The sequence below is a fragment of the Oryza sativa genome, chromosome 3 (assembly GCF_034140825.1).
Source record: "Oryza sativa Japonica Group chromosome 3, ASM3414082v1".
Classification (NCBI taxonomy): domain Eukaryota; kingdom Viridiplantae; phylum Streptophyta; class Magnoliopsida; order Poales; family Poaceae; genus Oryza; species Oryza sativa.
The window spans coordinates 30,047,636-30,072,690 of NC_089037.1; the positions used below are offsets into that span (position 1 = coordinate 30,047,636).

Consider the following 25,055-nt stretch of genomic DNA (forward strand, 5'->3'; position numbering starts at 1 on the left):
AACACTCGATCATCCGTGAGTACTGCATAGCACCGGGCCGGGCCGCCTGGCACTCCTGCATGAACAGGCGCGGGCTAAGAAAAGCCCTGGCCCTCCTCGGGCCCAAAACGAGAGGGGCGTGGCGCGCTTGGCGCGAGGAGAGGGGTGTGGTGGTGCGGTTTGGCCAAGGAAGGAGCATCGGACGCGCCGCCTCTGCCTTTTCCTTTTCACATTTCCCCCTCCTTCCCTCCTGCCCTGCCTCCTCGGCCGGCGCGGCGCCCCATGTACGTGGCTCGACCGACGGCGATCGCCGGCCCTACCCCTACCGCCCGCGGCGCACGTCGCCTTCCGGCTCCGGGATTGTTAATTACCGTTTCGAGTGAGACACTTTTGCCCCGCGTCGCGTCGCGATTCTGCAGGGATTCATCTGTCCTGATCATCTATCCATTCATCTGTTCCCTTACCTAATTTCTCTGCACAGATCCAGCAGTTTGACAGCAAAGAGAAACAGAGGGATCATCGAGGAAAAAAAAAAGGGCTGGGCTACAAGCACATCCAGATCCAGGCTGGAGTAGGAGGCAGCTGAGCGAGTGTTGTTCCAGTGGTGCCTGCCAACGGAGGTGGCTGGCTCATGAACATTCACCCGTACAACCAGACAACCGTACAGCAAGTGCAGAAAAGAGGGACACCAAATTTCAATTTCAGGTACATCTGCTATTCTGCTTTGGGTCCTGTTTGTAAAGTTTAATATTCTGAGAAACAGCTGGAGAGAAGATAGGGAAGCTGAAAAACCCAGTTTCTAGCTTGTTTCTAGCTTTTAATTCATTTTTTGGATTCTGCAGCTACAGTTTCTCTCAAACTAAGTGAAAATTAGAACTGTTTTTTTTGGGAGGGGTGGGGGGAGAGCTTTTGGCAGTAGCTTCTTCTAGAAGAATCTTCAGCTGCCAGAAGCTCCCACAACCAGGCCCTTACTTCCTAGTTGCACTAGGCCTGTAAAGGTCCCATTTGAGTTACAGGCCCCATTTGAGTTCACTGAAGATTAGCGCATAATTAATAAAATTTTAATTATTTTAACTTAAAAGCAATCTCTATATAGATTTTTTTTTGTGCAAAAAACACGACGTTTAGCAGGTTTAGAAAACGTGCTAACGAAAACCAATGTGAAATCCGTACCTTAATCAAGAACAGGCCCTAAGTAAGAAAAGCTTTATTAGATTCTACTTTTCGAACTAGTGAGTAAAGTCAAACCATATTTTATTCATGTAGTAGTAACTTGAATGCTCTCAGCATCAAGATACAGCATATTACAGATTGGTGTTTTCACTTCCAATCTTAATGAGTTCAGGCGAGCAACAGCACGCATTTGCAACTTAGAAGATTACACATACTGACATTAGCATGGTGAAGAAGACGACAGTACATAACCAAATGTGCCATACGACCATTTATCTGTAAAGTCAACCATTTATCTGCAGCCAGTGAATCTTCAGTCTGCAAGTACGTCCAATCCTAAGCACAAGCCACCGTCGTGGCTATACGAACGAACTGCAGAAAACACAACTCTTTAGCAAAAGTATCACACTGGTACTTTGAAAAAGTGGAAGTTGTTCGCAAGAGAAATAAATATATGAAATCAATTGTTTGTAGTTTTATCTCTAAAATGGACAGCAATTTAGATAAATCATATTTGCTAGTCATCTGTACCAAGTGACAAAGTGTACAGATTAAGAGGATGTCATAAGCCAATGTATTTCAGAAATGGTAGAAAAATATGTTTGTAGCTAAAAAAAATCAGAATGGAAGAAGCGAAGCCTACAGGACATGGTGGTTCTATAGGCACTCTTGTAGCCGCTTAAATAGAGCACGAGTCAGGAAAAGACGCAGTTTCAGCAGTGGACTCGGGTTAACTTTAGTCCCTATATTTAGACACTAATTTAGAGTATTAAATATAGACTACTTACAAAACTAATTACATAAATGAAAGCTAATTCACGAGACAAATTTTTTAAGCCTAATTAATCCATAATTAGAGAATGTTTACTGTAGCATCACATAGGCTAATCATGGATTAATTAGGCTCAATAGATTCGTCTCGCGAATTAGTCCAAGATTATGGATGGGTTTTATTAATAGTCTACGTTTAATATTTATAATTAGTGTCCAAACATCCGATGTGATAGGGACTTGAAAGTTTTAGTCCCATCTAAACAGGGTCTCAAGCAAAACAAACTGAGCAGCCTAAACAGTCAATTAAGTAATTTCACATACCATTTCATGATTATTTTGCTGGAGCAGAAGCAAGTTCGACGCTGAGGATGAAGGTTGACATGCCAGCTTCCCTCATATGTCGGACATCGCCATTCATGAGCCTCAGCAGGTTTCTAGAAACCGCAAGACTCATGCCTTCATCCGACTGCTCCTTATTGTCATCCTCGTACATTTGTGACAGCAGATCTGCTGGGACTCCTTTGCCCTGGTGCTTGATCCTGAAAAACATTGATCCACAAGAGTTAATACACATCATTTTATACTTCAAGACTGTCTTAACAGAAAGAAGAGTAAGCGTGCAAATGTCATGACTAACATACCTAAGTTCTAGGTCTATGAGATGAAGGTTTTCCCCAATGCTGTTCTTGGTCAGGCTACAAGAGATCTCAACAGAACCCCCAACAGGAGAGAACTTCACTGAGACGAATAGGAAGTCAGAGAGAATCTGCTGTAGTCGAACACCATCCCCGTAGACTGTTTGCTTCATATATCTCTCCGGTAGGTTGCAAGAGACTCTAATCCCTTTTCCCTGGCAAGTTATGAGTACTTGACTTACAGCAGCCACAAACACATCTTGCAATACAAACTCAACCATCTCCAAATCCAAGCAACTAGACCTGTGAACACAGCAGCAGGAAATTAGTTTGAAGATAATAACTAATAATATATATATAAGGTTTGTACTGAGTAATGAGTAAAAAACCACTGGGACTTGGTGCAACAAATTCTTTCATTTTGAGAGAGCAAAATTGACCACTTGAAGATAATACAAACACATAAGACTATAAGAGCAACACCATCGACCTGTTAGGTCTGACAATTGATGAAGAACAAAGGTAGCTGAAAGTAAATACAAGAGCCTAAGAGAGTAACTTAGAATACTTGGTAAGAAAAGTACTTGTTCATGACGCTATCTTGATCCAAGTCAGAAAGTATTTTATTCAGCTGGCGGTGACAACTATCTGCAACATTGACCTCCTTCATCTGCTCTTCATTCAGACCTGTGTTCTTCAGTGCTTTCCTAGAGTAAAGCATACCTGAGAGAGGGTTGTTGATTGCATGTCTCATGTAGGAGTAAGCTTTCAACTTTGTTAGTGCATTCTGCTGTGAGGCTTGCTGCACATGTAGTGCATGTTGCAGCTCATGACTAGGAACTTGAATGAAACAAAATACTCCAGTGATGACACCATCTGCATTTACTTTTCTGTTAACAGAAAGAAGGCACTCGATATACTTCCCGTTCCGGTCGAAGAAGCTGAATGGAGCCTTTTCTGTTTCATCACCAGCTAATGCACTGTTGATAAGAATGCAGAGACTTACAAATGCATCTTTATTCTTCACAAGACAGGAGGCGTTGGTGCTATCAAACACCTCACCAAGAAGCATCTTATTGATCACCTCATCTCTATGCCACCCGGTCAATTTCGTCATGGCAGCATTCCACTCAGAGCACCATCCAAATTCGTCAGCACCAAATATGGGAGGAATAAGCGGGCTTGGATTGTGAATAATTGCTTTGTAGTCTCCCTCAACCCGAGTAAATTTGTCCATGACCAACTTATGAACAGTCATATCTTGTGCAACAAAGCACACACCAACAACATGGTCGTGAAGGTCCCGGCTGGCACAGGCATTCACAACCAAGATAACAGGGCCATCATCTCTCTTGGAGCCATGAGTTTTCACCTCAAATTTCACTTCCTTCTCTTCTTTGCCTGATCAATCAAAGAAATGTTTAGAAATCAATCAACCCACAACGCAGCTGAATGTCAAGTATTAATGTATGAGCATGACAATCAAATGTAGCATATCTAGGCATTGAACATTAGAAAGCAACCCCAAAGTTTTTTTGATAAATCGAATTGCCAAATAAGCAGAAACTTGAAAAATACTGGGGGAATAGACAAAAACCACTATAGCTAATTTACCCACCTTGCAAAGCTAAATACAGCATCCTCTGGACAACTGGTACAGAAGATTCCTCTACAACGGTAAGTATGTGTCTTCCAATAGCCTCATCTACTCTCAACCCTGTCAACTCAGCAACCTTCTGATTCCATCCATTGACCAATCCATTGCTATCTACAGCCAAGATTGGGACAGTTGCTGTTTCCATGAGACGAACCATTTCACTTGTAACTGCCTGCAATTCAGCAAGCCCATCAAGCTTGAGATCACCAACCTGATTATCTAAACTAGCGGCCCTTGTTGGCTTGATGTCATCATTCAGTGTCCCTCTAAGTATAAGTTGTAATGAGTGAATAGCATCCATCTCATAGTCATTCCAAGGCAAGCTCTTCATCTTGACAACCTCAAGGAATGCCTTGAAGGACAGCCTAGGGTGCATTCTTCTGCTGTCATCCTTGTCTGATGGATCATGTTTTGCACCTCCCCATCTGATTTCAGCAGCTGTATGTGACCTGAACCAGAACAGGATATCCTTGGAATTTATTTTAGCTACTGCCATTCCACAAATCATATCACCAAGAGCAGCAGCTCCTGGATATCCAGCATCATGTAGGCTATCAGTACTCAGGCCAGTGGAATCCCTGTGGACATCTGACAGCCAGAAGGCAATATCACGTATCTGAGACTCAGTTGGAGCATTCTGTAGCCGCCACACTTTTCCCCCATACAAAAGAGCAGCACCATCACATTTCACAAGGTCCATGATGTTGGGAGTCCCTGATACTATACTCAGAGGAGAGGATTCCCTGAGAAGCATGTCAGAGAGCATTGTTTGCATCCTCAATATGCTTTTCTCGCGTACTTGCCTCTCTAATTCAAACTCCTTGTTAACATGGACAGCAAACACTTGTGCTAAGAACTCACAGGCATACCGCAATGGGAAAGGAACATATCTGGGGCTCTCATGGTGGCAAACAAGGAGTCCCCATAGTTTCTTCCTCTTCTGCTGTTGTGCAGGTTGATCAGCCCCAACTTCATCATCATCCTCATTCTCATTAACCACAACAGCCATGACAAGGGATGCAATCGAGTTCATGTTCTCCATATACTGAAGATGACAACTGTGTGGTGCCCTCAGTGTTGAACCACATAAGCTAATATCCAAGTGGAGCGACTCATCTTCGATAATCTTGATAGATCTTGCACGGCAATCACAAATCATCCGGACTTTGTTCTTCATGAAAAGAAACCTGGCTGCCTGAGGGATATCAGTAGCTGGATAATGCAGGCCAAGATAAGGTTCAAGACCAGGCTTTGTGATCTCAGCAAAGACTTCACCATGGTCATCTTCATGGAACTTATAAGCCATAACTCTATCATATCCTGTGAGGTCAAAGAGTTCCTTGACCACCGTATTGCATAGCACCTCCATGCTTCCACCTGGCAGTGACTGGATCTTAGAGATTGCCTTGGCAGCAAGTTTGTAAGATTGCAAAGCCCCAGCGGCAGTTGCTGGAAATTCTGTAGGTTTCACAGGCTCAAAGTCTACCACCAAACAACCAGTTGCCCGATGAACAATGGCATAGAAAGGCTTGCCTGAGGTCTTGCATTGAACTAGGATAGGGTTCAGCAAGGAAACATCAGCAAATCCCAGTGCCTTCTGCAGTGCTGTGGCACCTGGGTCAGTGAAAAGAGACCATACATTGGTGCCAATGCGTAGCTTTGGGGGATCATCAACACTTGGCACTGCATGGCTGACAGTTGTAAGCATCTCTGGTGCATTCTCGCTGAGCGCTATAACATTGAAGGTCTTCTCATCAAGGGCCAACAAGCAACCAAATGGTTGGATTAGCTTTGCTCTCTGAATGTGATGCAAGTAAGCTATGACCTTCTCAGAACGAGCTTGCTGCTCAGGTCCAGTAGTTCTCTGTGCTTCAACCAATTTGGAGTAATCAAAGGAGTCGCCATATTCTTCATATTCAGCATTGAGTTCAGCATCAAGAGTTGTTTGTGCTAATATCCTTGCCCGGGAGCTTTGGCGGGTCCTGCTGGATGAACTGGAACATTGAGTAGGTCTTGAAGAAGACATCTTCTGCCTTGATTACCTGAATCACTCAAGAGTCTTATCTGCTGTATACCACTCCTGCTGAACAAGATAATATAAGTTGAAAACATCAATCAGTAAAACAAAAAAGTATAGCAATCCACTAATATCAATAGATGCCTCAATCTAGTGGATAAATGTGGACTATCAACTTTGATCAATGCCTAAAACCACATGATTAGACTTCCTTGTTGCCTGAGCAGTTCAGAAAAGAGAAATGTTTTTGTCTTTCAAGAGCTTGAGAAATATAAAAAGTTAGCCCTGCTAGAACTCGATGGATGAAGTAAGAACGGTTGACGAAGTAAAATAATACAATGTTAAAGATGCTATTGAAGAACGGTCAACAAATCTTAGAGCATTAGAGGACTAAAGTTTCTCCAAATACAACTGCAGGCACTTGTGTTAGCAAATAAGCATGACATCTCCTGTAAAGCCAAAACCTTTCTGAGGAATTTCCTTCACTAATCTGTGATAAGATATTCTCTACTTTGTATTTGTCATTCATCTGATTTTCATTGGCATTACATGGCCAGTCTTTAAGATTTTCAAAGGCATGAAATGCAGGAAATCTAGTTTACATTCTAAAAACAGTATAAAAGGAAAGCTTCCACATTCTATAAATTACTACGTTGATTGGAGGAACGCTAAAACATATCCATTATACTTATTGTGGTGGATCTAGATTATAGTGTGGGAGATTAATAGGATATATATTAGAGCTATTTCATAAGAAACACTGTTGCATATTAGTTTCGATACAAACATGTTATTAGTATCTAACTGCATAATTGCTTGGAAATTCTGCTAGTTTGATGTTTAGATTTACTCTTTTTCAGCCTAATATTCCCTCTGTTAACACATGTATGCCACTCTGACATGGGCATGGTAAATGGTAATCTAATACAACTTCGAGTCTTTCACCACTATACATAAAACTATTTAGATTGGCGCTGTAAAAACAGCAACAATAGATCTGTTAGGGAAAAAAAATTCTCCAAAGTAATATAATTTTTAAAGGGTTTCATTTAAAATAATAATTGAAATAAGCCGTCAAAGGTACCTTGGACTCACGGAGGCTGCACTTTCACTAGTCTCATGGACCAAAACCCCAACTAAATCTCATATGAAGGTACTATACTGGGCCACATACTGGGATCAGTTTTAGGACCAGTTGCAAAAGTGTGAGGACAAGGACAATATCCAGTTTGCATGGCGGACTTTTGAGACAATGATCATGCAAATCTTCGCCATGGATGGAGATTTAGAAATATGATTGATTCCTGATTCTTTTAATTAGTCCTTATGTCAATGTTTTCATATGGTTTTCTTGTCCTCTTGGTGTTTGTTACTTTCAGCCAGACGTGCTGCAAATTTTGTAATGGTGGGTTGTAATATCTGCTGATGCAAAGACCCGGATTTCCCATTATCTAAAAATCTCATGGAACTATATTTTTTACCAAAAAGAAACTACAAACCATATTCAGTTGTAGTTACTAATAAAAAGGTGAAATATCTTAGCTGAATGGAAGTTCACAGACATCACAGAAGACGGACTTGCTCTAAACAGCTGAACTTAGCATGTCCATGAAATTAGTATGATGGACTAATACGAATGATCAGCATCAAGTGCATTTTTATCATTTGGAAGGTTTTATAGAAAGCATAAAAGAGTCGCTTATCTAAAAAAAAACTGAAGCCGCTTATTATATTACTGAAACAGGTTTTATAAGTCTTTGCTGTGCATACAACAGTGGCTAAAAAAACAACTTGTGGCTTAACTTGTTTGCAAGTCCAAATTTGGAGCAAAACCCCTTAACAGGACGAGCAACATCGTTTGGAGTTTGGACTACTCGCTCCTCCAATAGTAGGCTCTTATGTAGCAACATTTTCAATTGAACTCATCATTTTGTTTTCTCTTTATCCCAACATATGGGGATTTTGAGTTATGGCTTTTCTGACAATAAAAAACAACAACTAAGCAAAGCCAGATTAAATCTTCTCAATATTTCTGCAACAGCACACTTCTCCAGGATCAGCAAGTTGTTCCTGCTGCTTTCCACTACCCCTCACCTTTGTTCCTATCCTCTTCCTGTACCAAGGCTTGGGGGTGAGTCAGTGGACACTGACGTGGCACATGGATAGAAGCACTGAAGCAGTACCCCCTCTACCAAGAACCACCCAGTGGCACCCAAAGTCCAAGAAATCCACCACTAAACAAATCCTAAAAAAACCCATCTCAACAGAGACAAGCACCGAATTTTATCCTCTTTGCTTGCCATCCATCACAAACCCCAGGAAAGGGGATTTCTGAATCATCAATCATCAGTTCATCACACTCGCATACAAGTTCAAGTTTTTTTGTTAATCTCAAAGATGCTAAGCCCTGATCACAAAAAATACGAACTAAACAAGAGCACCCTCCAGTCCCCAACTCCCAAACATCTCTCACCACATCTCTTGTCCCCCCCAAAATCATCAGAGAAAGAGAACACCACACTACAGGGCAGCACAGCCCGTTCCTCTCCAAGAAACGAACAAGCAGCAGATGATGCTAGCTAAGGCAGCATCCAACCATACAAGCGAAGAGCAGCAAAGATGGGGGAAGAGGAGGGATCGACCGGGGTACCTGCTCGGCTCAGCTCAGCTCTGCTCCAGTAGTGGCGGAGCTGTGGACTGTGCGGGAAGAAGAGGAGGAGGCAGACGAGACAAAGCCAAGGCAGCCGCACTCGGGTGGCAGTGGCGAGCTGAATAAATAAATAGCCTAGCCTGTGATGGTGTGGGGGCTCAGCTAGTCAGCTGTGCTGTGCTTAGGCCGGGGCTCGCGTCGCATCGCACGCACGCACCGGCCCCATCCTTCCCCCATCACCCCGATCACCGGCCGGCGCGGATGGGGTCGCCGTGGGGAGGTGAGGTGTCGCGGATTTACCTCGACGCCAACCTGGAGTTAATTACCGCCAATAATTAACCTAGGGAGATATATATATATATATATATATATATATATATATATATATATATATATATATATATATATATATATATATATATATTAAATTTGTTTGGTGCTCCATGGTGCCCGGGCACCATTGTTGAAATTGAGTATATACCTAATTCAAATGAGTATGAAACTTTTTCAATTACTTAGATATTAACATTAGCTACTTTACTAACTAGTTCAAAGCAAGTTTGAACTGAATTTGAACTTGTTTTTGTTAGATTTTGATTCTAGGTATATAGCATCCATACATATAATTAGTTAGGTATGTAATCATGGATTGTGAAATAAAGTTAAATTTGAGTTGTTTTGTTGATAGGTATAGGTATGAATCGAGTTATTATAATTAGGTATATACTCACAATTTGAAAATTTTGAAAAATTTGAGTGATTTTGTGTATTTGATATCATGGTGCCCGGGCACCATGGTGCCCCATATGAGTGTCCTATATATATATATATAAATAATACAAAGGGAAAATTTAGAAAACATGTAAAATAAACGTAGATCAACTGATTGAGTTTCTTGCAGTGGGATCTATTCACCTATGACTAAGGCAATGTTTGGCTAATGTGATAGGGAAATGATTTTCCACCCACCAAAAGACATATTTAAATCTTAATCATTCATTCTCCCTCTTTCATTTAATCCTAACCCTTCGTTCATTTACTAATCCCAATCCCACTCCCTATTTTTCATTATCCAAACACACCCTAATTACTTTTTTAAGTAGTAGATGACGTGTTCAATCTCAAAATATACTAATAAGTTTGTATTAGGAAAAATAAAATTCAGAAAATACCATTGCAAGATGGATACGTGAGGTGTAAAATACCATTTTACGTGATAATAAATGTATCAATAAGATGATTTTTTTTTACTTCGTGGATTTTTTAACAATAAGACCAAATAAATTGGCCGTTATATTTATGACCGTGTTTTTATTAAAGGACACCAAAATTTCTGTATATATTTACACTATGAATTATATGTAGTGTAATATAAATTTTAAATATTTATAGCCTGATTTTTAAATCTTACGAAACTTCAGTACTTGCTTATGTACTTAAAATCCTTGGAAAAATTGCTAGTGTAACTTCCACACATAAATAGAAAAGTTAATGAGAAAGAGATATGAAACATGGAGTACATACAAGAGAGAGTTAGGCTGAGTTCGGTAAACGGTATCTTTCTTCTTTTTTAATCACGTTTCCTGAACAATTAAATAGCGTATTTCATGTGATTTTTTAAAAAATAAATATATTTTTTCCAAGTTTATAATAATAATCGATTAATTATGCACTAATATGTTTTTTTCGCATGACGTCCAAAATCCTAGCTAACTCAACGGGTCTACCTTTCTCAGTCCTAGTAATAATCACTTAATAGTTCCTAAAAAAATGTAATCGCGTAATAAAAAAAGTGACTTAGCAAAACTGTTTAACCTGTCCTGCTTAACCCAATAGCCTGCGTAGTAAACTAGTACTCCTCCCTTCTTTAAGCACAATCCGTAAGCTGATTGGGACAGAAGAACGCATAGAAAAACTCCCAACAAACTTACAAATTTAGTAATAGTACGCAGCTGTACACCAGTGGCCATGATACTCTATTGGACGAACAGCTCGGGGTTAGTAGAGATTACTAGATTATAGATCGAGATTAGCGTTAGTGCCATCATTATCACCATCATCTAATTGGGGTTTAATTAAGTAGAGCGAGGGAGCAGTGGCCAAGAGTTGGAGTTGCACTTGCTCTTTGGGCTTTGGTTCTTTTTCGACTTCCTTTTTCGTTAACTGCAAAAGAATTTCTTACTACTTTTGGGTGACAGTGCACCCGTGGCCCTCCTAGGGGTTTGGTATTTGGGGCTTTCCACTTGCGGACATGGCCATGTGACCCGCACGTGAACGCCCATGCCCCCGCGTCTGGGGCTCTCGGATGCTTTCGGCTCGCAACGGGGTTTGGCTTTTCTTTTTTTTCTTTTCCGCTTTTGAAGACTGGGATCAGGCACAATTCATCGCGTGATCTGATCCTAGCTCCTGTGGGAATTCTGAGAGGAAGGTCATATGAATCTAGTAAAAAAAAATACAATGGAAACTAATCTTTTATTATGATATAATTTTTAAATAACTTTTGTAAAAAAAATCCCCAGATAGCATGAGTATCACAGAACACTAGGATTTATGGATGTTTCAATAAATAATGCATTTTTTAAGCAATTAGTAATCTAGTATCACAAAAACATAGTTCCATTAATTTTCGGTCACTTGACAGGTGAACTCCGTGTGTTAATCTCACGTGCCTTTTCTTCCCCTTTCTTAGTCTGGTGACTTGGTGAGAGCAAGTTTAATACTCCGTTTCGAAATGTTTGACGCCGTTGACTTTTTAGCACATGTTTGACCGTTCGTCTTATTCAAAAAATTTAGGTAATTATTAATTCTTTTCATATCATTTGATTCATTGTTAAATATATTTTCATGTAGGCATGCAATTTTACATATTTCACAAAAGTTTTTGAATAAGACGAACGGTCAAACATGTGCTAAAAAGTCAACGTTGTCAAACATTTCGAAACGGAGGGAGTAGTATAGCCAACTACTAGCTTCAAATCATCTATAGCTAATATAATAACACATTCATACAATAGTTAACTATAAAAATATACTCACTCTGTTCCACAATATAAGGGATTTTCAGTTTTTGCTTGCAACGTTTGACCACTCGTCTTATTCAAATTTTTTTGCAAATATAAAAAACGAAACGTTGTGCTTAAAGCACTGTAGATAATAAAGTAAGTCACAAATAAAATAAATAATAATTTCAAAATTTTTTGAATAAGACGAGTGGTCAAACGTTGCAAGCAAAAACTTAAAATCCCTTATAATATGGGACTGAGGGAGTACTACATTATTAATACCTGGTCCCACCTCTCATACACACATAACGTTTTGGAGTTCGTGTTGCAGCTGGCTACAAATCTACAGCCCGCCTTTTTCTCTCTCTTCTCTTTTCATCTCGATATGTGGTTATAGCTAGCTTATAGCTTGCCATTGTACATGCTTGAGGAGGAGTGGACCCTTAATGAGTAGGAACACGATGATGAAGTGAGCGCAGAAATGGAGATACATGCAGTCATGGATCAAGGTTCTAGAAGACAGTGGAGCAAGCAGGGGCTCACTCCTATTGGCAATGAAGGTATTAATACAATACCCTACGTATGTGCACATATCTTAGTTAGAAATATCGTATACCAAATTCTATTAAAAAACAAATTCTGGAATAGAGTCGTGAGAAGATAAGGAATGAGTGTTCTACTAGGTAAGAAAAGATAGGGCTTGTTTAGAAGAGATTTTGGCAGTTGCAGTTTCTATCAGAATTGAAAGCTCCTCAAACAGTCCAGTTTATGAGAAGTTGTAGTTATATAATCGAGAAAATAAACTAGAAGCTAAAAATTAGGGTTCCTAGCTTTTTTCAGATTTTTAGAAGCTGACTTACTACCAACTAATTATTTTTTCAGAATCTTTGAACTTTCCCAAATAGGACCATAGTCCGACTTGGAGCTATCTAGAACCGCCTGAGATAATATCCAAAATGAGCCCTCAAGTTCTTTGTGAACAAAGGATAGTTCTAAAGTATAAATTGACCTTCACAAAAGGGAGAGGGAATCCAGTATCGCCTATTTAATATTGAGTACACAAAGACACAGCAAGCTAATATCCTCGAGTCGTACAAGGAGTTTCTTGAAGGCAATCCGCCGACCGCATCACCAAGGCATTTCACCAAGATGGGAAAATGGTAGTGGATGACGTAAGATAAAGAGGTCATGGATACCACTACAATCACTCCCTCTGCTATACACTAAGATGCTATGCTAGGATGAGGTAGAGCTTAGTGCGAAAGATCCAATGGTAGGTGAGGGTAAATCCAACAACAAAGCTTGATGCAAATGATCCTGTGGTTGCTGGTAGAGTAAAAAGCTCAGAGTTGCATAGGCGGTACTCATTGATACTATGAGTGTTAGTAGCCGTGAAATTTGAAACTCGGCAAAGATGAACAATGTGACATACTGGATCGATGATTTGCTAGCTTATAGCTCAACTCCGAGTAACTTGGCCATTGTTGATAAAAGAAGGGAGATAAGAAGCAATGGCTAACAAACGTGGCCCACAAGTTAGTATGATAGAGTTAACAGAGCGGGGTTTATGTAACAAGTTACCTTAAAATCTTATGTTTATTGAAACAAACCCCAAAATCCAAGGTTTTGTGACAGGCATAACTCAAAACCTAATACTTTGTGAAATTTACTTAAAGTTTATTTGTCACACGTTGTTTCAAACAAAAATATAGTTAGAAAAGGAGCGAGCAGTGTTTGTACTTTTCTTTTTTGAAAGAGAATTATTCATGATTTTTACATTTGGCACTAGTCACTCGTATGTATGTTCTCTTACATAACATATATAGTGTAGGCCAAGTAGACCATAGACCACTCTAGTTACATACGAGTAGTTTCGATGAAAATGAGGGGAGACAAGGATGCATGACGAAGTACTGAACGGAGCTAATAATGCATCGAATAATGAATGATTAAATTATCATCACTAAATTAGCGACGAATTAAAACACTGAAAACAAAAAGAGAGAAGACATCAACATCTCTGAATCAAGCTAATGATCTCCTGGACGAGCACTGATGAGAGGCTGCAGAGCCTTGACGACGATCGTCATGTTGGGCCTGAAATCAGCCTCGTACTGGACGCACAGCGCCGCCACCGCCGCGAGCTGGGACACATGAACATTTTGATTCGTTCAGAAAATATACCAGATTATACACAGCAAGTTTGCTAAGCCGATCCTGACACAAACGACTTGCTGATCTGAAGAAAAAAAACAGTTCAGAATTCAGATAACTACCTTGGCCACTGCCTTTGGTGGGTACTCGTCGTTCAGCTTGGGATCCACGCACTGCTTAACCTTGTCCTCGCTTAACCTTGGAGTGGCCTAGAGATTTTTTTTTTGACACGGCTTATTAAGAGTCAGTTGAGTGAACAATGAGCACTGTATCTGATATCAAGGCTCGAAAATGGGAACCTTACCCAGGTAACCAAGCTCTGCTGCCCCTTGGGCATGGTGTGATCCACAGGCTTCCTCCCAGTCAAAAGCTCAAGAAGGACAACACCGAAGCTGTAAACATCGCTCTTCTGGGTCAATTGTCCCGTCATTGCATACCTGACATACATAGTGACATACATAGTGTAGTATATCGTTTAGTTAATTCGTTATGTTATAAGTTGTTCAAAACAGAAATGTATGAGGATCAAACCACAATATTGCAATTGATTACTATTTGTGGTTCTCCTCCTATATTCAATAAAATTGTCACACTCAAAATGCGGGTCCGTTAAAAGCAAAAGAGATTACTATTTGTGTTTGGTCTAGACCATCAAATATATTGAGAACAAATATGTTATACATCTCCAATTTTAATATCACAGTTAAACGATTTGCCACCGATTTCGATAGTCGAGTTCATATTGTCATCGTGGATTCGTGATCGAGCTTACTCTGGCGCGTGGTAGCCGAAGGTGCCGAGCACCTTGGTGGAGTGGAGGCGGGCGGCGGAGTCCGGCGACTGGTTGGTGAGGTTGAAGTCGCCGATCTTGGCGTCGTGGCCGTCGAAGACGAGCGCGTTGCTGGAGCGGATGTCGCGGTGGACGATCGGTGGCTGCGCGCGCTCGTGCAGGTACTCCAGTCCCCTCGCCGCGCCGTACGCGATCCGTGCTCGCTGGCTCCACGTCAACACCGGCCCGGGCTCCGCCCCCTTCACCCCCTTCTTCCCTGCAATAATAAAAATCATGAAAACCCCACAATGAGATGCAAAATACCATAAAATTCGGAAAATACTACAGCACGGTATCCGGTTCGAACAGAATAAAGTATTAACTGATACACCGTTTAAACGGAATGATACCTCTGAGGTATCACCTGATACTAGTAAGGTATCAGTTGATATCTAGGTATCAGACGATACCTCTGAGGTATCATCCTGTCCGAACAGGATATGGACCTGTAGTATTTCCCTAAAATTTATGCGTTTCAAACGGGGTTCCTTTAGAACAATTGGTGCAACGACACGTGAATGGTCGTCGTTGATGCACAGCATATGTTGTGATGAGTACTACTAGTAGTGAGTTTAATTTGGTTTTTTTTGTACCGTGGAGGATGTCGTAGAGGGAGCCTTTGGTGGCGAACTCGTAGAGCACGATGCGGTTGTTGAGCTCCAGGCAGTAGCCCAGCAGCTGGGTGAAGTGGTCGCACTTGAGCCTGGACACCACGGACAGCTGCGTGCAGTGCGTGCCGTGTCGTGACCGATAGAGGCAAGAACAAAACACGTACGCGAGTTAGTTTTTGGCGCTGATGAATACTCTTGGAGTAGCATTTGCACTTTTTTTTTTCTTGCTGAATTTGAACCGAATGTGCGGTTTTCTCGTTTACCTGCGCGCAGAAGTCGGCTTCTGACTGGCCGGAGCCGCCGTTGTTGTCGAACATCTTGACGGCGGCGGCCTCGCCGGTGCTCAGCGTGGCGCGGTACACGCGGCCATAGGATCCCTCCCCGACCAGCGACCTGTCGCCGAAGTTGCCGGTGAGACGGTTGAGCTCCGCCAGCGCCACGGCCGGGACGTCGATCGGCAGCACCTTCGCCGGCGCGCCGCCGGCTCTCGGCGCGTTCGGCCCTCTCGGCGGCCCTGCATTCCAAAGTGTCATCACGACGGCCGGCGGCGAACATTACGGACAAATTAATCAACTAGGACTGCGCAATTCGAACCTGGTGCTCGCGGTGGCGGCGCCGCCGGGTTGGCGGCCGGCGCGCCGTGGAGCTCCTCCTCGGCGCCGCTGCAACACCACATCGTGCGACGCAGATAGCTAGACAGACAGCTTAGCTAGCTAGCTGTGCAAGAACGATTAATTCAGCTAATAACTTAGCTTAATTAGCCGCTCCTCTCGCACGTTGAAGGATTCGGAGCTAGCTGGTTCAACGATACTACTACTATAGCATATATACATCGCGACGCGCCGAGTTTGCCGCGACAAACTCGCGCGAAATGCACGCACGCGGGAAGACAACGACAAGGCCGGTCTCGCGACGTGCGACCCTCGCATAGAATTTTTGATGCACCATTATATTTCGATTTTGCTATATATTTATCGATAAATTTTCTCTCAAAAATTTGACAGATGTAATTACAGTACAATCATAGTATAATTACACTGTAACTTGCATGTAATTACACTGTAACTATAGTGTAACTTGTATGTCACTTTCAAAAATCTCTACGTAATATGTTATTTCGGTAAAACAGAAGTTGTGGGAACAAATCCTTACACATATATGTGTGCTGTGATTTTATTTTTCTTCCTCACCAAAACAAATCTTGTAATAGATCTAAAGGTTTAAAATTACATGAAACTTATATACAAGTTACACTGTAGTTACGTGCAAGTTACAGTGTAATTACATATAAGAATTATACTACGATTGTACTATAATTATATCTGTCAAATTGTCGATAAATGTATAGGTGGTCCCTTATATTTTGCCCCCCTTTTTTTAGCCCAAATACGCACGAGAGTGGCGGATCCAGAAAATCGATTCGTTGATGCCATAACTTATTTATCATTGTCATAGTATACTAATTATATTTAAATCATGATGTTATAATATATGGATAAATAGTTTTGTTATATATTTTACTACAAGTCGTCGGTATCATCTGACACCGGTTCTTATACTGTTGGTCTGCTCCTGGTACAACCAAATAGCATACATGGTACTAGAGCAGATGCGGTTGGTGTCAAGCTCGTACGTGTATGTACATACCACGCATGTCGTGGACTACAACGAACCAATCATCGTGTGCTAAGCCCATGTGTGTACATAGTTTAGCTTCATGGAGCTAAAGATCGGTTAGTTTAATTATTATGCTGCTGTTAGTAATCGGTTGAGCAATGATTTATTTAGCTGGGTAGAGATTACTTAGTTTTAGTTCTCTAGATTTAATGCGAATACAATTCGGACTGCAGGCTGATCAACCACGTTTGCGCCGCGGTCCGCTCCGTTGATCGATCCGGCGTCGTGCTCCCATGCTGCCTTCACGTCGTCAGCAACAACGGCTTGGCCGGTTTAGAACAGAGCACCACATGTTTTCGAGTGAGCTAGTTGGTGATTTTCAGAATATCGACATGGACCCGGCGTGTGAAAGTTACACACACATTATATTATTGAAGTTATTACAATGTAATCATACTATATTTATATTTGATCGATAGATATATAGTAAATACGAAAACAATAATTATGGTATCGGATGATCAAATCACGGTGCTTTGCTGATATCACCTCTTCTACCGTCTGCTGCACCGTGAAACAAACGCCAGCTCAGAAGAAGCTCAACCTGCTTACCTGCAGTTCTTTGCCCCAGAGATCTCCGGTGTCTACCACCGGTCGTCGTGCTCGCCATGCGCAGCGAATTCAGGAGAGATGGGCGGTGCCATGGGATTTGTTTATGATTGATTGACTTTCTAGGCTTTTAAAGCCTTGCTGTTGCGCAACTTTGTTCAGGTTGAAGATGATACAGTTTTAAATTTTCATTGACCGGGTTTAAGATTAGTTGCGGATGCAGGCAAAATTGGTTCACCGGGAAATGTAAGGAGTGTTCCCATCCAGCTAGATGGACGCAAGGAATTGCTTGTTTCAGTTTCAAGCAATGCAAATAGTACTTTTGGTTTGGAGGGTACTGCACGTGTTAACAACAAAAAAGAAGTTAATCAGATATACCAGATTAAGTAGACGCATTGGAAGCAAAGCTACATTCCACAAGTAGCTTCAATAAATTAATATCTACAGAACAAAAAGTATAAAATGTATAGTAGCATCAAATACAGAGTACAGGATGGTTAAAGTTCTCTTGTTACGGTCGCTGCTTCAACATGTACTTTGTGCACATATATACAGAATTTTGAAGTGAAATTCCCATGACGACAGTCTTTTAACTCCTGATTAGCTCAAGCTGCTTTCTTGCTTTTGTATTTGTTTGCGCAGATGACATATATCACAAAGTTCAGAAAACTGAGCCCAGCAAGAAGCCAGAAGAAATAATCTAGGTGACCTTGATTCAAGTTATCAGGAATCCATCCAGGATTTCCTCCTCTTGTTGTGAAGTACGCAACCAATGTCAAAATGAATGCACTGAGATAATTCCCAAGAGCTGTTGTGACAAGCTGCAGTGCGCTGCAGAGGCTCCTCATGGCATCCGGTGATTGATCATAGAAGAACTCAAGTGACCCGACAAATGTGAAGACCTCTGAGGCACCAACCAAGAAATATTGAGGAATTTGCCAGCAGATGTTCAGTGGTACTGGAACATTTTGATCCACCAAATGTTCAGCCCTTGCAATGTCCAACCTTTTAATCTCAAGAACTGCAGCTGCCGCCATCGAAAAGATTGAGATTACCAAACCAATCCCCATCCTCTGTAACTCTGTAAAGCCCCTCGGGTTGCCAGTGAACCTCCTAGCTATTGGAACCAAGATACTATCATAGAGGGGGACCCATATAATGACACTTACCACATCAAAGGTAGATAGAGATGCTGGAGGAATCTTGAATGGACCTACTGATGTATCAAGCATCATCCCTTGCTCAACAAACATGGTGGACATCTGAGCATAGACAGCAGAAAACACAATAGTCGTTGCCCAGACAGGGAACATCCTTACCAATATCTTCAGTTCTTCCACCTGAGTCACAGTGCATATTCGCCATGGGTTTGTAAAGCTATCTGCTTTCACATCAAGATCAGTAATTGTAGCAGCTTTGTCCAGACATCTGAAATGAATATCATTGAGAGTATATATGTTAGGTCGTTAGTTTCTCGGCAAATATGGAAATAGAGGACGAGCAGATATCAAAAGTCAAACATAAATATTTAGCTATTTTTTCTAAAGCGCTAGGCCAAAAGGCCAGTATCTATAATATTTAAGTCGCAATTTATCAAAACTAAAATGTTAACCATCACAAAAAGAAGAAGAGAAACACTACACCTAATAACTTTCAGAAAATATATTTTCCTAGTTCTTCAAGGGCCAAGAGCTGCTAGGAATTGTGCACTGAGCTATGGTCTGCTGCTGCTGCAATTTTAGCTCAGAGAGGAACACACCTGAGTTCATCGGTGTGCTCCAATTGCCGACTCCCTTCAATTGCTGAAGCCCCATCAGGCAACTCATACAAGCGAGAGCTATCCTCTGGAACATGTACGTTCCACTTGCGAAAGGAGGCAACAACCACCTGGCATACTCGTGTAATAGGACTGCCGCCTGGCTTTTGGAATCTATAAAGTGATGTTCCAGAGAAGAAACTTATGATGGCCAGCCCCATGAAAATTGTTGGAATGCCAAAGCCTATTCCCCATCCTATATTGTCTTGCACCCAAACCAGAAAACTGCTTGATATGAGAGCACCAATGTTTATTGAGAAATAGAACCAGTTAAAGAAAGATCCCTTCTGGATTCGCTCAACTGGGTCTGTATCATCAAATTGATCTGCTCCAAAGGATGAGACACAGGGCTTAATACCACCAGTACCAAGAGCAATTAGGTAAAGTCCAAGAAAAAAGACAGTATACTGCAATGGATTTGCTGGTGGGCAAAAGGACCCTTCGCAAGGTGGAGGCATGAATGTAGGAACTGATGCTGAAAGAGTCAGTACAGCCATCCCCTACAATCAAAATATGATGTAAATATAACAATGTAACCCGGTCAAATTATAGAATCAGTTCGGTTCAGCAGTTCAAATACGGACAGCTATGAGCCTATGAAGAGAGCTTGTACACAAGAATTACAGGCCTATTCAGTAGACAGTAAAGAAACAGATCTACTCAGCTCTACCCTTCCTAGCAGTTCATTTAAGAATTGGGAAAGAGTACAGCAGGCCATCTTAAGTTTGAGAAGCTGCATCACATACTCACTAATCTGAGAGCGTATATATATATACCACATTCACAAACCATTTCTACATTCATAGCTAATAAATGTTTCTTCTTTCATTTTGAGGAGTCCATAAAAGAACTGATACATGGTACACCATAAAATATCAGGAGAAAGATGACTTACAATGAAGTATATCGTGGAGAATGTTGCAATAGTCCAATACCTTCCCCAGTATGCATCAGCCAGTATAGCTCCAATAAGGGGAGTTAAGTAGCAAGTTCCCTGCCATGCAGTCACATTGCTAGCAGCAGAAGCATTACCATCATGCAGTTTCTTTGTCAAGTATGTAACAAGGTTTGTGGAGATTCCATAATAGGCCAACCGCTCACAGCACTCATTACCTGTGGTCAGTGATGGTAGTTAATTATATATCATTGCAGATGCCGACATAATAATAGACCTTGATACCTTGTAGATTAGTGTTAGAAAATTACCTAAGATAAATGGGCATGCCCTCCATCTACCAGTTCTCTCCTTCACAACAGGATTCCCAGAAAAGTCGACAGATCCATCTCCAGTGTATGTAAGTTGGTTGGATTCCTGGAATAAAGATATTTACAGTGCCATCTCATCAAACAATTTTTGTTGGGCAATAACTGAACAGCTTATAATGACTATAGAGAACTTTTAACTCGGTAAGAAATCAATGTGCATTGACAGTCGTCACAGAGTAACTTAAGTTTAAATGTGCATTGCTGACTGAATAATGTATCAATTCAGTAAGACCACAAATCTAAACTGTATACTTGACTTCAACATTCAGAGTTCAGACGCAAAGGAAGCAGCTGTACTGCTGCAGCACTATGCTGGTTCCTAGGTAGTTGCGTTGGCATGCGGCAGCCAAAATTATCGTAAGTCCTTCCAGGACAAGGATGCCATTTTCCCATATTGCGCAGTACAGGAGTTGAATAATCCACAAGCCAGAATTTTTTTTTGCTTAAAAATTAAGAAAAATAGAACAAACAGATATTAGTTGTTTTTTTTTTAAAAAAAAAGCTATAAGTAGGGACGATTGTTCAGCAAAGTTAACTTCCACGAATCGATATCGAATACATAGAAGAGAAATATTTCCCTTCCAATTTTCCGCTCAGCCGAAGACTTAAGGTGGTGTACCTAAACAAACAACCCTAACATATTCCTCACTCCTCACTGAAATCGAAAACAGCGATTCACCTCCCAAAAAAAAGAACGAAAAAAAAATTCTCAACACGATTCACAAGCACGATCGCTGATTCACCGCCGGCGCGCCAAAGAAACAGAGGGCGGATTCAAACTCACCTCCGGGATGGCGAGGAGACCCTGCTCCAGGGTGGACTCCTCCTCGCGCTCCGCACGGACCACCGTCACCTCGGCCATGGCGGCGGGCGGGCGCCTCCCTCCTTCGGTGGATCAGTAACCTGCGGCAAGCAAGTCTGGGCCCTGGCCTTCGATGGTGGAATCGTATATAGGAAGCTAAAGGATCAGGAGGAAGGAGGAGGAGGAAGCTTGCAGATCTGGATATGTGGGGTCTCCGGGTCCAACAAGACAAACGGTGAAGCGCACGACAAGAACACCCACTGTCTTAAGGCGATTCGGGGTCGTCTTTTTCCCCTCCCCTCGCTACGATTGTTCTGTGATAGAAACGGGTTCTGACTGGTAGTTGGTGAGGGTATCAGAGTTTTTTTGTGGGAAAAATATGCAGTGTAAATCCTAAAGTGAGTATAACAAATTTGTGAGAAAAAAAATATGTAGTGTACATCTTAAAGCTGAGTATAACAAAGATGATGTAAATGACACATGAATGAGAGAAGAAATGAATAGATTCATAAGCTGTAATACGTACTCTAATAAACTACTATTATGTGAGAGGTGAGTAAGTTAGATATTAATGATGTAATATAGATCTATAATTGACTGTTGTGTGGGTGGGCTATTAGGTTGGTTATTATATATGATATTTTAATTTTTAAGCTAGTAGTAGAATTTAGAATAAATTTAGAATACCGTAAAATTAAAAATAAACTAATATAGATTTATCCATGTTATCATGAGTAAATTTGTTTCTCTCAATCAAAATTTTAGCTATGGTCGTATTTGGGAATAAATGCGTGACAAGTTATATCATAATAGTCTTTTGGAAAACACGTACTTCGTAAAAAAAACCGATTTTGGGTTTTGATTTATTTTTCTTTACGGAGGGAGTAGGTTAACCTATAGAAATAGATTTGTTTAGGCTGTGTTTAGTTCAGCGCAAAGTTTAGATTTTGGTTGAAATTGGAGATGATGTGACTGAAAAGTTATGTGTGTATGACAGGTTGATGTGATGGAAAAGGAGGATCCAAACTTTGGATCTAAACACAACCTTACTACAGTAGTAACCGAGCAGATCCCTACTTTCTGCAAGAGGCTTAATACGGAGTACTATAAAAGTAAAATGTTGGTCACTTTAGGTGGTGTTTGGTTGGAGGGACTAAAGTGGGGCTAAATTTTTTGTGAGAGGGACTAAAGTTTAGCTCCACTTTAGTCCCTCCAACCAAACACCACCTTATGCTTTTATGAGAGGGACTAAATTTAGTCCCTAGTTTCCAAACACCCTTTTACTGAGTACATATCAGTGTCATTTCATAACCATTTTTATATAGTACTAGTGGTGCAATATTTAAGAGGTATAGGAGTAGTATATGCAGTAGTAGAACGTTTGGTGATTGATTAGAACGCCAGCCAACACCAAAGTCTACGGTTCACAAAAAAATTATAATAGTCATTAGTAGAAACCAAAATATAGTAGTAGTAGGAGTAGTATTATCCAAGGAGGAAGCGTACCAGGAGTGGCAAACGGGCCGGGAAAGCAACGAACTCATCGGTCAGTCAAGTGCCCTGCCGCTGCACGTCACGTCAGATTCCTTCAGAAGAACACGAGCCGTTGTTGGTAGCGAAACCGTTTGTAGCACTCGAGGAATCGTGCACATAGAAGTGCCACGGATGCTTCGCACTCGAAGAATTGTCTGTCTCAGATGGGGAGATACATGCTTCGTCGTGTACAGAAGCTCCCTAATGTTAACAGTCCTGCACTCAAATTCTGAAGCCGTCTACTACCATCAACAATCGCGATTCGCGAAGGCAGATGCAAATGGAATTAATAGAGTGGTTTTCGGGCCAGACGAGTAACGCCAGAAACCAGGCCCATGAAACTGCTGCATACGTCAAGATGGGCTGCAAATGGGCTCTGTGTGAGGCATATGACGCCTCTAGGAATAAGTTCACTTATGGTCCCTCTATTTGTCGTCCAGTCCGATTTTCGTCCCTTAACCACAAAACCGGGTACAACCCGTCCCCCAACATACGAAAACCGGAAGTCCCTCGGGGGTTTTGATAGCGGTATTGGCTGACGTGGCGCCTAAGTGGCTAATTTGACCCGGTTTTCATCTGACATGGCACTGACGTGGTGCTTACGTGGCAATTCGATCCGAAAAAAAAATAAAGTCTATGGGACCCACATGTCACTTTCACATACAAAATAATAAAAAAATGGTGGGACCCACATGTCATACTCACCCCTCATCTTCTTCCTCCTCCCTCTCCATCTCCCCTCTCTCCATCTCTCTCCCCTCCTCTCTCTAGCCTCCAGGTGCCATGGCCCACGGAGTCACGGGGAGGTCCGGCGGTGGCGGCCAGCGACGCGACAGCCGCTCGCCCCGACGAGCTCCACCTACTCCCGCCCCCCCCCCCCCCCCTCGATCGGCATTGTTGTTGGGATGGAAGTTGCGCATGGCGGCCTTGTACGCCGAAGTCAGCCTTCCACTTGAGGAGCACGCCGTCCTCGATGCCGAGCTCGCCGGTGGGCAGCTCAATGTGGAGGCGGTGCAGACCTCAGACGGCGAGTAGTGTGAGATGTCCACGGCGGCAGGAGTGGATGGCGTCGAAGTCGGCGCCGTCCATGCTCACCAGCCTCATCGTCGGGATCCCCAGCTTCTCGTGGAGGTACGCCATGCCTCGCACCACGCCGACGGCGATCCTCATCCTCGCCGGCCAATCCAGCACCACCCTGTCCGGGCGCTGGTCACCTTAACCAACAAACAAACACATCGTAATTAGCAAACTATAATCGAGATTAGTAGTTGATTAAGAACTACTAGTATTTGCTGTCATTATTATTACCGTGGAGGACGTAGAGGAGGCTGCCACGTGGCATGAACTCGGAGACGATGAGCTTTTCTTCCCTGCGATAATGGTAGCCGACGGGGGAGAGGACGTTGGGGTGGCGGAGGTCACCGAGCATCTGGATGTGCTCCTCGAACTCGACGCGGTTCATGTCGCGCATCCGCTTCACGGCGACGGTGACGCCGTTGAGCATGGCGGCCTTGTACGCCGACCCGAGCTCCCCACCCTCGCGCCCTTCCATCCCAACAGCAACGCCGATTGCGGGGGAGGGGGGGGGTGTGGGGGCGAGTAGGTGGAGCTCGTCGGGGCGGGCAGCCGCCACCGCCAGACCTCCCTGTGAACCCGTGGGCTACGGCGCTTGGAGGCTGGAGAGAGGAGGGGAGACAGATGGAGAGGGAGGAAGAAGATGAGAGGGGAGGGGGGAGTAGGTGGAGCTCGTCGGGGCGGGCGGCCGCCACTGCCGGACCTCCCCGTAACCCCGTGGGCCACGGCGCTTGGAGGCTGGAGAGAGGAGGGGAGACAGATGGAGAGGGAGGAAGAAGATGAGGAGGTGAGTATGACATGTGGGGCCCACGTGGGTCCCACAATTTTTTATTATTTTGTCTGTGAAGATGACATGT

The 25,055-nt window shown here is 42.4% G+C and overlaps 4 protein-coding genes and 1 long non-coding RNA gene across 6 annotated transcripts; 1 reads left to right on the forward strand and 4 right to left on the reverse strand.

Moving 5' to 3' along the window:
* Positions 1-231: 231 nt before the first annotated feature.
* On the forward strand, positions 232-1,515 carry LOC4333929 (uncharacterized). Its single transcript, XR_003241211.2, has 2 exons — positions 232-358; positions 461-1,515. It is a non-coding gene; the product is annotated as an uncharacterized lncRNA (long non-coding RNA).
* Positions 1,167-9,126, reverse strand: LOC4333930 (phytochrome A-like). Of its 2 annotated transcripts, none has more exons than NM_001418596.1 (6): positions 8,886-9,126; positions 4,180-6,298; positions 3,146-3,962; positions 2,568-2,864; positions 2,248-2,465; positions 1,167-1,524 (listed from the first exon to the last, which is right to left on the reverse strand). In NM_001418596.1, the coding sequence occupies exons 2-5, from the start codon at positions 6,242-6,244 to the stop codon at positions 2,258-2,260; spliced, it is 3,387 nt and encodes a 1,128-aa protein (NP_001405525.1). In that variant the 5' UTR covers positions 6,245-6,298; positions 8,886-9,126; the 3' UTR covers positions 1,167-1,524; positions 2,248-2,257. The 2 variants fall into 2 exon arrangements, with proteins under 2 accessions (NP_001405525.1, NP_001405526.1); NM_001418597.1 differs by having other exon boundaries at positions 4,180-6,301.
* Positions 9,127-13,829: 4,703 nt separating this feature from the next.
* Positions 13,830-16,270, reverse strand: LOC112936004 (probable protein kinase At2g41970). The gene is made up of 7 exons (XM_026023732.2): positions 16,066-16,270; positions 15,745-16,012; positions 15,464-15,590; positions 14,814-15,087; positions 14,346-14,478; positions 14,164-14,250; positions 13,830-14,031 (listed from the first exon to the last, which is right to left on the reverse strand). Exons 1-7 carry the CDS (start codon positions 16,155-16,157, stop codon positions 13,918-13,920), a joined length of 1,095 nt encoding a protein of 364 aa, XP_025879517.1. The 5' UTR covers positions 16,158-16,270; the 3' UTR covers positions 13,830-13,917.
* Positions 16,271-18,102: 1,832 nt separating this feature from the next.
* Positions 18,103-21,828, reverse strand: LOC9267831 (protein NRT1/ PTR FAMILY 8.3). Its single transcript, XM_026023730.2, has 5 exons — positions 21,574-21,828; positions 20,730-20,835; positions 20,419-20,636; positions 19,467-20,023; positions 18,103-19,135 (listed from the first exon to the last, which is right to left on the reverse strand). The coding sequence occupies exons 1-5, from the start codon at positions 21,649-21,651 to the stop codon at positions 18,313-18,315; spliced, it is 1,782 nt and encodes a 593-aa protein (XP_025879515.1). The 5' UTR covers positions 21,652-21,828; the 3' UTR covers positions 18,103-18,312.
* Positions 21,829-24,009: 2,181 nt separating this feature from the next.
* LOC107276045 (pollen receptor-like kinase 3) lies at positions 24,010-24,932 on the reverse strand. Its single transcript, XM_015774152.3, has 2 exons — positions 24,433-24,932; positions 24,010-24,338 (listed from the first exon to the last, which is right to left on the reverse strand). Exons 1-2 carry the CDS (start codon positions 24,674-24,676, stop codon positions 24,145-24,147), a joined length of 438 nt encoding a protein of 145 aa, XP_015629638.1. The 5' UTR covers positions 24,677-24,932; the 3' UTR covers positions 24,010-24,144.
* Positions 24,933-25,055: the final 123 nt, after the last annotated feature.

Coding starts and splice junctions, on each gene's coding strand:
- LOC107276045 (XM_015774152.3), bottom strand. CDS start 24,676: ATGGAAGGGCGCGAGGGTGGGGAGCTCGGGTCGGCGTACAAGGCCGCC. Junction 24,339..24,432: donor CCTCCTCTACGTCCTCCACG/GTAATAATAATG, acceptor TTGTTGGTTAAG/GTGACCAGCGCCCGGACAGG.
- LOC9267831 (XM_026023730.2), bottom strand. CDS start 21,651: ATGGCCGAGGTGACGGTGGTCCGTGCGGAGCGCGAGGAGGAGTCCACC. Junction 20,836..21,573: donor GTCTCCTCGCCATCCCGGAG/GTGAGTTTGAAT, acceptor TCTTTATTCCAG/GAATCCAACCAACTTACATA. Junction 20,024..20,418: donor TCTCCACGATATACTTCATT/GTAAGTCATCTT, acceptor TTTTGATTGTAG/GGGATGGCTGTACTGACTCT.
- LOC112936004 (XM_026023732.2), bottom strand. CDS start 16,157: ATGTGGTGTTGCAGCGGCGCCGAGGAGGAGCTCCACGGCGCGCCGGCC. Junction 16,013..16,065: donor CGAGCACCAGGTTCGAATTG/CGCAGTCCTAGT, acceptor GGCCGTCGTGAT/GACACTTTGGAATGCAGGGC. Junction 14,032..14,163: donor CACCAAAGGCAGTGGCCAAG/GTAGTTATCTGA, acceptor CATGTGTCCCAG/CTCGCGGCGGTGGCGGCGCT.
- LOC4333930 (NM_001418596.1), bottom strand. CDS start 6,244: ATGTCTTCTTCAAGACCTACTCAATGTTCCAGTTCATCCAGCAGGACC. Junction 2,865..3,145: donor CAAGATAGCGTCATGAACAA/GTACTTTTCTTA, acceptor CTGTGTTCACAG/GTCTAGTTGCTTGGATTTGG. Junction 2,466..2,567: donor CTCATAGACCTAGAACTTAG/GTATGTTAGTCA, acceptor AATGTTTTTCAG/GATCAAGCACCAGGGCAAAG.